General features: G+C 38.1%; 1 protein-coding gene across 1 annotated transcript in view; it reads left to right on the top strand.

The window, feature by feature from the left end:
- Nucleotides 1-15,661, top strand: part of PARVA (parvin alpha) — a 62,394-nt gene that overhangs the window by 29,069 nt on the left and 17,664 nt on the right. The window contains exons 2-6 of the mRNA XM_071762304.1: nt 10,004-10,093; nt 10,189-10,259; nt 10,899-11,001; nt 12,840-12,980; nt 14,959-15,074. Of these exons, the coding sequence (XP_071618405.1) occupies nt 10,004-10,093; nt 10,189-10,259; nt 10,899-11,001; nt 12,840-12,980; nt 14,959-15,074 (521 nt within the window). The remainder of the gene's footprint in view (nt 1-10,003; nt 10,094-10,188; nt 10,260-10,898; nt 11,002-12,839; nt 12,981-14,958; nt 15,075-15,661) is intronic.

Raw genomic sequence — 15,661 nt, 5'->3', positions numbered from 1 at the left:
CATTTGTAGTCTAAGTCATGCTTGAGATAGCAAATTTCAGATGGGCTTTGTATCATGTAGTAGGTAAGTTTTAATATTCATGTTTGTGAAAATGAAAATACAGTAGTACTAAACACTTTTTAATTGGAATATCAACGTAAACTCATTTGTGACAACAGCTGAAGGCTGAAGATTATTTCTATGAAACTCTCTGTTGGTGATGTGAAGCAAAATCCATTTGAGGGTATTTACTTGGCTCCTTGAATTGCAGCATTTGTGTGATCACCTGCAAAGTAGGAAGTACAGACACAGCTTGCTATCGGCTTGAACGTTTTGTGTGCTGAAATTGCTGTACTGGTAATGAAGCAGCCCATGAAATACATTTAACAGGTAGAAGCATTACAAAGGTATTTTTCTGCTGACAGTGCTTGACAGCTTGTGCCCCTCCAAACTTACAGCTTGCTTGAGAGCTCTTGGAAAAGAAGGTTGCAACACAAGCACAGTTCGGAGCTGTGGGTTTACACTGACTGTTCTGGTGCTTACCATGCTTGCTACTTGTTTCTTGGTGAGAAACACGTGAACAAGATGAACAGTTAAGTGAGATAATTCTTTTGAGACAGGGAATTTGGAAGTTGGAGCAGCAGTTTTATAAAGAAATGAACAAGATCAAGAATGCCTAGGAAGGTACCAGGCAGTGCCCTTCTAGGATAAGACGCAGGGCTAGATGAAAAACATTGCTGCTGCTTACATGAAATGTGTTTTCTTTGTTATTATACATGAGATACAGGTATTCCTGTCCATTCTATGTTAGGCAAAATGTAACATTATAGCCAGGTTTTTAAGTACCTACCTTCCACTTGGCAATTGCAATTTGTGTCTTCAGAAAGGAAACATGTAAATTAATTCCTTTATCTAGAAGTGTGTCACTTTCCATGCTGCAGAATGGGGATAATGCTGTTTTCTTCTGTTGGTGGGCTGTTAAATTAATTAATTCTGATTAAGGCATTTGAGAATGTAGACTGGAAAATCTTTATTTTCTGTGCAAACTGGAAGCTGTTTTCCTAATCCAAACATAGTTTCTGGTTTGCGCTACCAAAATCCTGTCTTGCATCATCGTCTTACAGTTTTGTGTAAATTTGGTTTAGGAGAACACCAAAGCCATACAACTGATCACACCACACTGTGGGCTATGTCTGCTAACCAAAGTCCTCCCCCCAGTCAAGAATTGCCACAGCCCTAATATATTCCTTCTCTTTCTGAAATGACCCTTCACTGCTGGGTAAGAACAGGAGGGCTTCTACACATCAGGTGAACATCTTGATGATACACAATCATATGTAGTAAGCATGGGGAAACAAGTTTACAATTTCTGTTGTCGTTTCTCTAACAGTCCAAGGCAGTTGTTTTTCTGCTCTCGAGTGCACGTTAACCTCCACACTGGTCAGGAGAACTCCAGGAGGTAACTTACTCTTCATTACGCTTGAGTACTCTATTATTCTGTTGACCCAGCCAAAGCCACAGCCTAGTTTTTCCATCTTGTCTTTAGATCCCAGTTCCTTAATTAAATCCTGATTCTGTTCTTGATAAGAAGCTCCAAATACCCAGGAAATGCTGCAGAGACTTTTAGAACCACCTGTGTGTTAGGAACAAATATAAAATATACCAATAAATGTGAAGTCTCTTAAAAGGATTACACGTTGCATGTCAATTCTCATTTATTGAATCTGAGAACTACAGTTAGATGCTCAGGATTGGTGCAGAAGATACCAAAACGTGGACTGCAATGTAGCAATTATGCAAATAAATAATACATCTGTACTTTTCTGTCCATTATTATTTTAATTTCTTTGACTTCATCTTATCCCATCTTCCTACTGTTTCTTACTTGTCCAGCCTTGGTGTCACCCTCAAATTTGACCTTGGTTGACTTTGATACCAAAGAATGATCTTGAAGCATGAGGAGCTCTCAGAAGATATTAAGGTGTTTTGGTTTTGTTTTTCCCTTCTGAGACGTACAAAATACTTGGCCACATACTGCAAATCTTTTCATCCTTTGTCACAAACTCATTCCTTGAAGATTACCAGATGTGTCTATATTAAAACACAAGTAGCTCAAGCAAATACAGTTTGAAAATAGTGGCCATGTGCGATACATAGCCAATTCCCAGTCCTTGGAAAGGAACTTCAACTTTACAGTAAATGTATTAATTTTTTCTAATTCTTCCAAGAAGTCATCAAGTTATTGAGATGCAGTGGGTCTGACACTTTTTTTCTCCTTCAAAGACAAATCTTACATACACAACAAGAGGAAGAAATTCAGGAAATCCTTAGCTTGCTACTAGTGTGCTCTCACATTCCTAAGCACTATTTTTGGGTTTTCCCTTAGGAATAGCTAGAACTTGTTGAGCTGGGAAAGACTTCTTGGAACAGATCTTCGGTTTTGTCTTTTCTGCATGAGCGCCTCTTGTTGATGTTGGAATAACTACTATTAGCTGGTTGGTGATTCAGAGAACCAGGCCAAGTCAGTCCTATAAAATAAGCTTCAGTCCACAGTATTTGGAAAAAACTGTTGCAGCAAGCTGGTTGAGCATATAGGCTGAACAGTTGCCTCCTCTTGATTAGGATTGGGACTATACCAGGAGGTCTGTCTGGCTCTCTTCTGGATGAATCTATCTGCAGATCTGATACAACTTGAAAAAAACTGAAATAGGAGGGAGGATGCAAATGCTCTCCTTTCTGTCTTCATACAACCCCAAGCACCCCATGTTGTTTGAGATACCTCAATAAATACCTCAATAAACTGGAAATCCTAGCTGTCAAAAGGTTTGTTTCAATAAAATATTTTGTATTTAGGGGTACCATGTGCAGACCAGCTAACAACCTGCAGGTATCTTTTGCACTAAGACCTTACCAGTGTATCTGAGGGTGTTGGAGGGGTTTTCAGACTGAGATCAGATTTGGCACAGCACGTTCCTAAGGAACTGGAATGGTAACAGCATTTCTCTTATGCATGCTTTGCTCTTCAGTGGGGGAGAAAATCAGTGTCACTTGAACTTCTGTTGGCATTTGTTCCCAACAATATCTTGGGTTTTTTCAGTGATATTTTAAAAACTCCTATAGAATGACAGGCTTTTCAAAACATCTGCAAATATTGCAGATGCATTTTAAAAGACATGAAGATGCATCAAAGGAATTAATGGAATGACCAGTATCTGTGTTAGCTTGACAGTGCACCACTTGTGACCTTTTAGAAACTACAGGAAAATTCTGAGTGAGAACCTTCATCCCAAATGAAATGTGGAAGCATGTAAAGCTTAATGAAGCTGTTTGTGACATGGCGAAAAAAGCTCATGTACTCTTAAAGATTGAGTTTGCTTCTTGTTTTCTTTTTGTTTTGTAATGACTCAGACCAGAGATCTGTCATTCTATGGAGGGCTTTTTTCCCTGCTAATTGCAAAAAAGAAAGCAACAGCAAGCTAATCACTGAAGTACTTCAGAGTAGCTTTGGACCATAAAGAAAATCCAAGGCAATAAGCATTTAATTTGCATGGCATACATGAAAATTAAATTATGGTATTTCTCCCATTCTTTTTTCTGAACAACATTTCTCCCATTCTTTTGTGTATATGCCATGTTTGGTTTAATAGAGAAATGAGAAAAGAAAATAGATTCTTTCTTGGAGACTGGGTACTAATGCAGTAACATTAAAGGCAGGCACATTGTTGTCAGCCAGTTTGCATATTTATTTACTTTTACAAATGGTTGGCTTGGAGTCAGCAGTTAATGGAATGAGAATGATGTTCCTGTACAGATCATTTCCTGAGAAACATTTCAATTACAAACATATCTCTGCTTTTCTTTCCTCATTTGTTATGTCTTGGAGAATAAATGGAGAGTAGCATTTACAACTTAAGGTTTATGTTCTGAAGACAATTTTAACAATGATCCCCACATAAAAAGGCTCCTTTGTAGTTGCAGACATATGTTTATGATGTTTTGTGCTGTGAATATCAAATTTCTGGTGGACGCTGTGTCACACTCTGCAAACTTGTAAACATCTATAAATCCATTGGATCATTTTAGTACCATGTGTAATACAGATTTATTGTCTTTTGTGTGGATTTCTTTTGTTTCGGAGTTAAAGCTGAGCTGCCAAAATCCATATTGGCTGAATTATGTATTCAAGAAAATTAGCTAGTACCAGTTTAGGTTAATATTTTCTTTTCCCTTTGTGAGCTTATAAGAAGCACACACAGAAGAAGCGCTAAAAAATAATTTGGATGGGTAGCCCAGAAAGCAATTGCATAACTATGCTTGACTAAATAGTGTCATTTTGTAAAAGCTTAAACTAGGACATTATGAAATTGCTTTTGCTGGTTTTTCTCTCATTCTCTGACCATCTTAGGTAATCTGGATCTCTTCTCACATTTGTCAGTACAAATTCAGAGTTATTCCATTGGGCTTATATCAGGGTATAAAACTGAAGTATTTTGAGGGGGCATAGGAATCCCCCTGACCAGTGAGCTGGTATAAGTTGGCATAAATCCACTGAAATCACTGCGGATATAATAATTTACTCGAGTCTGCGTTGTAGACTGTCCAGTCAGTGGAAGAAGTAAAGCTGCTTTTGTGCACAAGTGGTAACAAAGCAAGCTGTCAAGATCTTGAACATTTATCAGAAATTTGCACCCAGTAAGGATAATTTATAGGGAATAAGAATTAATATAAATATGTCTCACTATAATTGAGCAGATATCTGTACAAGAGTAGTAAACACATTTCTTAATAAAAATCACTGTTGTTCTAAACTGGCTGAAATTCCTGGCCCAAACACAAACATATATTTGAATGTGAGTGTATATACAAATATCCAGTGTTACTCTGGCAATATGATATCTGCAGCTAGCCTTCCAAATTCTGCTTGTTGCAGAAAAAAGTAGCTTAACATTTGTTGATATTCACTTGACTCCAGAAGTTTAGGCATTCTATAAAGAAATCAAAGGACAAACTATCTGCTGTTATAAACTAGTATAGTGAAGAGTTAGCTTTACATATTGTGTTTCTGTCTTCATATGATTCTGTGGCTTTCTCATATGAAGATGATACTGAAGTATTATGGAATCATCTGAGTTTCAACAAATCTCAGCTTCCACCAGAAAAACCCTACAAAAAACCAAGAACAAACACCCCCCACAAAAAAAGTATTTGTGACATTAAAGATGGCAGAGAAGACATTGAATGGAAGACCCATGTGTTAAAGAAAGAAAATTTTAAAAATTGCAGATGTGTGTTTGTACATATTTACATGGGTGTATATGCAGATATTTAAATCTCCTGATTTTGAAAGATAGAGGTTGGAAGCATCGTGTTACTGTGCTCATCCAACATAAAGGTTCAGTTCTAATCACACTTTCAGAATCAATCAGTTAATGTTGTAGCACTTGAATAGTTTTAGTTGGTTTAAGTACGGAATCAATTATATGGGAAGACATGGCTGTAGCACTCAGCAGAGAGGCCATATAACACCACATCTTGCTGTATTTATTTTATGATTCTTTGGATAGATATTCTAAAATATGTCTAAACCACAGAGAGTGCATTGGGCGATGTGGCATTTCTGAGCTCAGTTAAATAATAAGATGTATTTTATTCAAATCGGAATAACATTAAGCCCTGAATACTAAACAGGACAGCAAAAAGCCTTTAGCACACAAAATAAACAAATAAAAAACCCAAATGAAACTGTCTAATAAATACAATGTGGAGCAACAGGCTGCATGTACTAGAGAAATTAAGCCAATTTAAACCGTATGGGCAGTACTCCACTTTCAGATGTGCTCGGCGTCCAAGGGTTTCAATGGCAGTTGGATGCATGCATCAAAGGTCAAAGTCTGGCTCAGAGCACCCGCGTGGGTTTGATAGCATAGGTTTATGACCTTGTAATCCTAGAGCATCTAAAACAGTAAGAACTCTATCCAGCTTAAAATAGCTGCTGTACTTGCTGTTGATACAAGCTTGTGGGCTCCCAGCTCTGGGGCCAAATTTGGTGCTGGCATGATAGGAGGAAGTCTGCTGACAGCTGATAGCAGCGCAGTTGCACTTGATTACATCATAATGAATTTGGCATGTGGAGCTGAACCAGAAGGCTGAGCAGAAGTGTCCATTCCTTATCCAGAGTTAGAATTGGGACTTTCATATGGCCAGTCCATAGAGATTTGTCTGGGCCATGTGTAACTTATTTTTAAAAGTACATTCAAGCCCAAGTTCCACTTTGCATGGTGACTGTAATAAAACCATGAAGGACTGGATTTTCCTCTCTCATCCAAAACCAGCCAATATAAGCATGACCAGAACAAGCCCCATGGTAGCCAACACACTAGGCTGCATCTGGGCGACACCAGAGGGCAAGAATAGAAAGATGCTCCCAACTCTGATTTCTGGGGTCATCAGTTGCCAGGCATGCCCAGTGTCAAACAGCTGCATGCATACTGTCCCTCAGAGAAGCTGCCACAGGTCCCAGTGCATCACTCTGGCTCCTGGCAACTGGTGAAGTATAATGAACTGCTGCAGCTATGTCCCCTTCTCTCTTCCAGGGTCTTTACACCGTAAGACACAGAGGGGAGGTCTTGCTGATGCTCCAAGTCGTTCCTCAAAGTATTTCAAGAAATGAGATGATTTTCTTTGGATTTCCGCTGCTGCAAAAATTGCCCTAAACCTATGTGCTTTGTTTTAATTAAAATGCTAAATTGCTGGAGTGATTTTTGTGAAAATTAATTAAAGCAAATCAATGAAAAGCAGATGAAAAATTAATTCCTCTGCTGAAACTTTAGTATGCAAACTCTTAACCTCAATCACATTTTTGTGGTTCCTCCAAAAACACCTAAGTGTGTAATGGTGATTTGTCATGTAACTTTTTAGACGGAAATTCTTAGAAAGTGAGGCTATATTACATAAACCTTTTCCCTCCTTTTACATGCAACTTGATGTAAGGCATGTTTTCTTACCTGTTCATCTTAGCAGTATCATTAATCTGCAGTTAAATCTTTTCTCCTTAGCATTAGGGAAGAAATTAAATAGGTGCTGTCAGGCTCAGGGTTTCTCCATCATGCTTTCTACTTGTAGGGGACAGGAAGGCAGGAGGAGTGAGTTATGGGACTACTAGCAGCCTTGGGCATCATGCACTGCAGAACGCAGTGTCTGAGGAGGAGCTGTCCTCTCTGGAAAACTGGATCCATCTGGGATCTTTGGATCATCTGGAGGTGTATTGGGTGGGTAGTGGAGGAACAAGACCACCACTTGTCCATACTGCATACAGCAAAGCAGGACTTAGCCACAATAAATACACAATAAATACAGCACTGGCAATGTGTTCTAGAAAAGATCAATGCATCAGTTTCTCATGTATATTTATTATTAATTTATTTGTATTTTATGTTCCCTGTCTATTCAAAGATACCACTTTTTTGTTTGTTTGTTTGCTTTCTCTCACTTTCAACAACTCGGATAATGTGATGAAAAACACGTTAATAGAAGTAGAATGTACTAATTGTGCACAATGGAGGACAAAAATAGGGAGGTTCAGTGGACCTGGTAAAGAGAGCTTTAAAAAACATTCAGTCTTGAAAGGTCCACTTAATCTCCCTGGAGAAGTGTCAGTAAGCTGTGCCAGTGGGTCTCTCCCTGGAGAGAGGAGCCAAAGGCTTTCCCTATTGTCCTTCACTAGGAAAATGAACTGACTGCTTCCTCCAACGTGTCTTGCACAAGCAGGCCATCCAACCCTTTGGGACAAGGCAGCTCAGTGGAGCCAGTTGGCGTGAACAGATTTTATTTACTATGCTCCCTCTTGGGATTGATGTGAAAAAAAACTTCTGCCTAAGAACTTTTGTGTGGGAGTCCTCCATGAGCTAAAACATTGCAGAACAGAAAGACCTCCACATGGAAGTTTTCTGTCCACTGATGGTTCTGTGCCCATAACCAAAATGGGGAAAAAAAAACCCTAAAAAATCAAAGAGGTTAATAAAACCAACAATTATTTTCTCTAAGGAGTGCTAGCTGTTAAAAAAATTGTCGTTATATGTAAACATTTCCTGAGACTGTACATGCTAGACCAAATTTATCCTTGTTTTAACTCCTCGGAACTTATTGGAGCTACATGAGGGATTAATTTGATCCAATGCTTTCAGCCATCAGTTTTAGAGGATAAATGACAGCCCAGGGAACCATTATTGTCAACATAATTTTATGACTCTTGCGAGTTGCTCAGTTATTTGTATTTTACAGATACATAAGCATGTATGTATGAACTGGACTTAGTGTTTCAGTATTGAGGGTAGTGGATTATTCAAAGTTATTTTTGTATAATTAAAAGTAATAAGCATTCTAACAACCATTATTGCTATGAATCTTCCATAGATGCCTGAATACAGCTACACAGTCTTGAAACATATAGAGGCATTTCATCTGGCAGAGCACAAAATGTTTCAGAAAGTGTGTAAGATCTTTGTAAAGTTTTAAGTGCTGTTATCACACCAACTAATTTTCAGTGTTCATATGAAACTGAGCTGTACTTATGGCATACACAAAGTTAATGTAGAGAGGTAAAACCATTTTGCAAAAGCTAACTTAGGAGGCAGTCTTGGGGCCAGGATCAAAATGCAAGATCTCTACCATCACTTTCTGCTTTTCTGTTTTCTCCAAATCGTGTGTTTTAATTCGTGCCTGAAGGTGTGTACAGCTACCTGAATCTCTAGGGCACATGTAGGGTGGTTGATTTAAGTTATACAAGTTTAAACTTTGACCAAAACAGTTGTGCTAACTGCCAGTTTTATTGAAGCTTGATACCCTGGAAAAAGAGCAGTCCAAACAGCATTACTTGCATGTCTTTATAAGACACTGAGTCTTTTTTCTGGTTTGCTAAACCAAGTTTTCTCTGATTTTCTTGGTTACAAAGCAGATAGAAATTTGTCTGATGCCAAAAGGGTGTACCCTCCCTGCATAGTGCTATGTGTTCTTCCACAGTAATAGCATTAGTGTATTGGCTTCTTTATTCTCTTCTGCTATGGATGTGTGTTTGGGCAGTGGAGGAAGGGTTTTGTCTTTTATTAAAGTTTGAGTCACCAAGAAGCATGAATGGATTTTCTCTGAACTGTACCAGATACAGAATCTGTACAGTACAGAACTAGTGGCAGGACTGCTTTTACACTTCTCTGGATCTCTCTGTTCCTGTGTCTTCAGAGCATGTATTACAAAAACATTGGTTTTTGCAGCATTAGGTGACTTTGGCTGAGTAAGAACTCATCCTGGCAACTGCATACATCTCCTATGGGATTTCTATTTATTTCCCCATTCCCATGTCCAGGTTCTTTCTCAGACTGTCTCTGGGCTCAACACTAAGACAGCACTTCAGAGAGTTCATCACCTGTGTCCTGCTGCAGTGGTTTATGGTAAAGAAAGCAGTAGAACACAGGCTAGAAGCATCCCACAGTCTGCTCCAGCAGGTCTCTAACCTGAGCAATAAAGGGAGCCTTGTGCTATGGCTGCACCTTCAGTCCTAAATGGTTTATCCATCTGGCAGCTCCTGTGAGGATATATAATCAGACCCAGCTCTTCTCAAGTAGCTAAGTTTGAAGCATTTCCAGAGCAAGGATGACATAGCTGAGAGCAATAATAATTTCCCCAAGCTAAAATGATTCATTAGTGCTAAAATGTCAGGACCATTAAAATGCACGAGTCTTTTAAAATTTGAGGACAATGGGCCTTATCCTGACAAAAATTTGAAGAAATTGCACTGATTCCAGTACCATTATTGACAAAAAAAAAATAAATCTACTCATGCAAGTAAAGGTTGGCCATTCCTCCCATTTTTGTAACTATATTTTATTGCTGTAATTACACCTGGTGGTTTATCTGATAGAGTCATGTTCTTATGCAGAAATTAAGGCAATTAATGCTACTTTTTGCAAGAGTGTAATAGTATGTAAAATTGAATTGAAGTTTGACCAAGCTCTTTTTTTTTATTTCCTAGTATCTGAATTACAAGAAGAAGGAATAAATGCCATTAACTTACCTCTCAGTCCAATTCCATTCGAACTAGACCCTGAGGACACTATGCTAGGTAATACACAACAATTTTACATCTCAACGTAAGAGCTTGATGCGAAATGAAGTGTCATGTAATAGTTTCTAATATATTTCTTCTAAACCTTCCAGAGGAAAATGAAGTCCGAACAATGATTGATCCAAATTCAAGAAATGACCCAAAATTACAAGAACTAATGAAGGTAATGTAAAGCATGTAAACACTTTCAGGAAAGTGACATTGTTTTTTCATGCTATCCCTGCCTCTTTCATTTGAACACTTCAAAGCACTGTTTAGATATTAATTAGATAAAAATGTGTGGTACATACACCCCAATGAAACGGGCAGGTCATTTGTTGCAGTACCTCTCTGTAGATATGGGAGATACTTAAAAAAAAAATGGCTTAAAATTCTGAGTCCAGATTCTTAGTCCCCTCCCACCTATAATCTAAGATCACACTGACTTCCCTCTTAGTCTTTGTGATTCTTGGGACTGGAACTTTAGGAGGAAGCTTCATTAGATTCAACTCCAACACTTTCTGCTTCACAATGAAGTGTTAAAATACTTCTGAAAGTGAAGGACAGATTTGACTCCAGAAGGCACTGCATCAATTCAGAATTTGTCTAGACCTTGTGTTGCAGTGACACATCCACCTTGGAAGAGTCCTTCCTAGGTCCTTCTTGTTTTCTTCTGATGACAGTTCAGACTGATTATATGTTGAGCCATTTTAGTTTTGGTATTCTTTTCTGCTAAATGTTTTCATCATTGTACAAAATGACATGTGTTTTAAATTGCAAATGAATAGTGTATAATACTGCCAATTTTGTGTTTCCCGTATAGGTATTAATTGACTGGATTAATGATGTGTTGGTAGGAGAGAGGATTATTGTGAAAGACTTGGCTGAAGACCTGTATGATGGACAAGTATTGCAGAAATTATTTGGTAAGAAATGTGCATGCTGTTGGGGTACTTTGTCAGTGAGTGGATCACTTGTTCCTATTTAGGAGCCATGGTATCATCTTACATTTATGCCACTAAGTGATATAAAAATAGCATTGTATTATGAGACCCTTGAGCAATAGGCTGTATGCACAATTCCTATAGCTACAGTGCAATGTGTGATGAAAACAGCATAAAGCCTACCTGGGGTGCCAGACAGAGGGAGGGTACTTGTCTTGGCAGCAGTATTCACTCCAATTAAATTTATTATCTGCATATGTGCTGTACAAACTTAACCGTGTTACAAGTGGAAAATAAGTTTGAATGCAGGAGTATTTTCAGTACAATGGTGGATGTTTTTAATCTCTGCTGCTTCCATAGTGCAGTTTATTGACATCGTGGAAGTTCCTCAGGAAAGTTGAAATTTCTTTCTGATTTGATGTCTGGCTTTTAACATTACTGAGGTAATGGTACCCAGTGGACTGCAAACTGAGCTCCAGCTGAGAAACAGAGAAAAGAAACTGTTAATGCAGGGCTGGCATGTGCTTTTTTTAGCTGTTGGCTTGGAAGCCATTTTTGTAGTTATTACAGCTCATAAAGTCTCCAGTAAATTTCTCTTCAGTATCTTAAATGAATCTTGAAATATCACATGAGCACTTCTAATAAAGAATGTTCCCTTCTATGAATGGTTAAGCTATTGAATAGATTGTGATGGACTGGATATGCCACAGATTGAACATTTTGATTCTCATAGGCAGCCCTCCAGTGGTTTCACCCAAAACCCAAAAAGTGCGTATCAGGTACAGCCTGACTCTACATATGCATATACTGATCCAGCACTTGCTGGTTTCAGTGGAATCTTTCCCATTGCTCTTAATTCCTTTTGGATCATTTCTATGTTAACTACAGATTTCAGGCTTGTTGTGAGACTTATGCACAGATTGATTTTCTATGGAGGCACAAGAAACCCATGGAGATAGCAGTCTCTTAGGCAGGATTGATAAGCTGGTAGCTCAGACTTACTTTATTTGGGAAGATACTTAGTTGGCTTTCATAATAACAAATCAGCTCTTACCAGTTCTTTCACAGAAGTAAACTGATAAGAGGACAAAGCATTTTATTCCAGATAGTATTATGAGGGAACTATTATTGCTAGACTTCTTTTGCTTACTATTTAATGATAAATGCTAAGGCGTGTGTATATGTATCTAACAATCTCTACTGTTTATTAACAAAACAATTCATAAACTGTTTCAAAGTTTACTGCACACTTTCTGTGCAGAAACGGGCTTGGTTTCAAGTAATTGGCCAAGGTTTTAGTTGTTTTTATACATCCAGAAATACTTGTTCACATTGTCCATCTTCCATCTCTAATAATATGGTGTCACTTCAATGTTATCAAATGGGCCAAGTAAAATTTTTAAATCTCCTGAGTCTGTGGGAGAAGCCAGGAGGCCAAGACAGATGAATCAAATCTTAAAGTTTGTATGTTTCCTAATACTTGCATAAAATAAACGCTTTATCCAGTACAATAGAGGGAAGGGGCCTTACCTCTGAGCCTGGTGTTCCCTAAAAGGTGTTGTAGACAATACTTGCTAGCCAGTAGGGTGGCTTTTATTCACCTTCCCCTTGGTAATTGGTAAATAAAAGGAAAATTTGTACTGTAACTTTAAGAGTTCGGAAGTATGGGAGATACTGGCTTTGGAAAGAAAAGTAGGTAATTTTAAAACTAGGAAGTCTAATAGCTCTTGAATGTACATCTGTGTGCATGGAATGTCTGTGTTCTTCATAGAGCTGACAATGGTTTTCTGGTTTCATTTTTTTTTCTATTATCACTTCAGAGAAACTTGAAAGTGAGAAGCTCAATGTTGCTGAAGTTACTCAGTCTGAAATTGCTCAGAAACAGAAGCTACAGACAGTGCTTGAAAAGATCAATGAAACCCTTAAACTCCCTCCAAGAAGCATTAAATGGAATGTTGACTGTAAGTTGTGTGTTTTCTGTGCTGTTATTTGTTGACAGCCAAGAGTTTATAGCTGTTATGTTGAATTCTGAAATACCCAATAATAAGGAAAGGCTAAAACCTGGACTTTATGATAGCATCAGCACTGTAGGGCACTTTAAGATGTGGTACACTGTAACCATCTTTAGTGGTGCACAACCTTCAACTTAAATAAACTGGTTTTTTTAGAGATGGTTGAAGTACAGTATTTCTGCTCTTAAGTCTATATGCATACCAGCTTAAGTTATACTAAATTGGTTTGTTGAAATGGGCATAAATGTAGTAGATAGGCAGGAGAGTTAGGTTGTAGGACTCATTATTTGTGTAAAATTTGCAACATAAGTATAAATTATATTTCTGATTGTTTAAGGCTAAATCTGAATCACCGATTTTCTTCAGAAAACTCTCTCAAAGGTTAAGACTGCACCCTTCCTGTTTTGTTGTATGAAAAATTAACATAGTAATGTCTAATAGAAGTGTCCTCAGTGTCCCAACGCAAGACATTGTAGTGCATTGTTTTGAAGAAAGTAGGTAATCAGCACTTTTAGAAAATTAGGTCTCTTAATCCATTTTAAGTTTGGTATCCAGACTCATTTCACACTGGTGAATACTTTGACCGGTATATAGCAGTTTCCCTGTGTCCTATACCTGTCTTGAGCTCAGCTGTTTTGTATCCCTTTGCATTCACAACAAATTACTAAGAAGATGAGAAATAGCTCACAGGAGGACAAGTGAACATCAGGCATCTCGGACTTTCCCCTTTGTGTGGTCCCACTGAGTTTTCTGTCCCCATCTTTCTTCAACCTCACCCCAGGTTTTTTCCATTCTCTGTTAAGCAGCTTGAGGCAGGGTGTTTGAAGTGGCCTGACAATTTAACTTCTAGTTTCAATTAAATGTTTTACATGTGTTTTAGAGTTAAAGTATAGATAGCAGCAGCTGGAGCCAGCTGCAGCACACACCAATGCTCTGCAGGCTGACGCCTTTTCAGTGTTTTGCAAAAACACCTCATCCATGACCTCTGGAACCCCAGCAAAACCTGACAGCCGTGCTGCATTTTATCTGACTAAGTATATCCACAGTTGGGATAGTTAGGACTTCCACTGGAAGTTAATGAAGAAGGATATTTCAGTGGATCTGATTCTGCTTTGCCAGTTAAGTGAAGGAGTTGTTACTGGTTAGTTCAAGCACAAAAAACATTAAGTACACTGTACTGTAGCTATCAAAGAATATTTAGGAATATACTACTCTGGGGAAGGCTATAAATGAAAAAGCATAATGGAAGAAGAAGAAGAAGAAGAAGAAAGGCAGTAATCAGAATTAGAATTGATTCACTTGCATGCCAGTTGTTTGATACTTGATGAAGGATTTCCTGCAATATGGCTTTTGATATCTTCTAAGTCCTGTTAGTGTTAACTACCCATATGAAACCTGCTGTGAGAAAGCTTCAATAACAAGAAGTACAACAACTTCATGTGGAATGTTTGAGTCATTGAGTTTAGTAAGTTATTGCTTAAAGCTTCTGCCAAAATAGGCTCATTTATCATCCTGCAGACATTGTGACACTTAAAAATTAATAAGCGCGTGTTATGAGTACGCAAATATCTTTCTGATAGTCCATAAATCCTTATTGAAATAAAGGAAATAAATGAAAGGCAAGGAGAATGCAGAGACAGAAATCTGGTTTTTGGATTAGCTTTAGATTTCCATCTACACAAGACTATTCCATCAAGACATGTTGCAACAAGAAAACTTTGATGCTGATGTATATTATTGATTGGGCTGCATTTGTGTCACCTGTGGAACAGAAGGAGACCAGTAAGGGAGGTGTGCCTTAGAAGTGCCCTGTGGCTTCAGGTGGCAAGAGGAGGAGAGTCCCACAATTCCTGCATCCTAAAAAGTAAAATATATGTGCCCTCATTACTCTGCAGTTTCTAACTTGTGCTTTTAATATCTATTTCAGCTGTTCATGCTAAAAGTCTTGTAGCAATACTTCATCTTCTGGTTGCATTATCACAATATTTTCGAGCACCAATCAGACTCCCAGATCATGTGTCCATTCAGGTTGTTGTTGTGCAGGTAAGAGAGGTGTTAAACTCTTGGTAGTGTTGTGAATCTGAGTGAGAGGTTTTCTTGAAAAATACATTTCTGTTTGGGCAGGCATGTGTGTATCTCTTTGGCTGACAAGAAACACACATGCATGACTGCTGACTGCTTCAATCAGAAAAAGAAGTGTTTTCCCAGATTGAGCTGGGACTCAAGATATCTTATTTTGGTTGTGAGGTGGCCAGACTGACATTAAAAATCTATGAAGCATTACTATTGTTGGAATATGTTGGTTTATCACTCAATATGATCTCTAGAATTATTATTTTTCTCATTTTTGACTGTCTTCTCACTTGTGTAGAGATTAAAATAATTCTTGGCACTAAATGACGAATTGCCACCATTTATTACATTCAAATTCATGTTAGGTGACTAAATATTCTTTTTCAGCCTTGTGCATACTAATTTAGCCAGACTGCAGTGTTGGCTTTCTTCTAAGTGTGCAAAAAACCCCTGTCAACTAAATCTTTTGTGCCAGTCAGTCTCCTTATGAGAGCCTCATCCATCCAAACTCTTCATGTTATTCTGTTCATAATTTCTCTTTCAGTTGCTTTTGTGCT

The sequence above is a fragment of the Heliangelus exortis genome, chromosome 18, assembly GCF_036169615.1.
Source record: "Heliangelus exortis chromosome 18, bHelExo1.hap1, whole genome shotgun sequence".
Taxonomy (NCBI): Eukaryota; Metazoa; Chordata; class Aves; order Apodiformes; family Trochilidae; genus Heliangelus; species Heliangelus exortis.
This window is presented reverse-complemented; position numbering and strand designations above follow the sequence as displayed.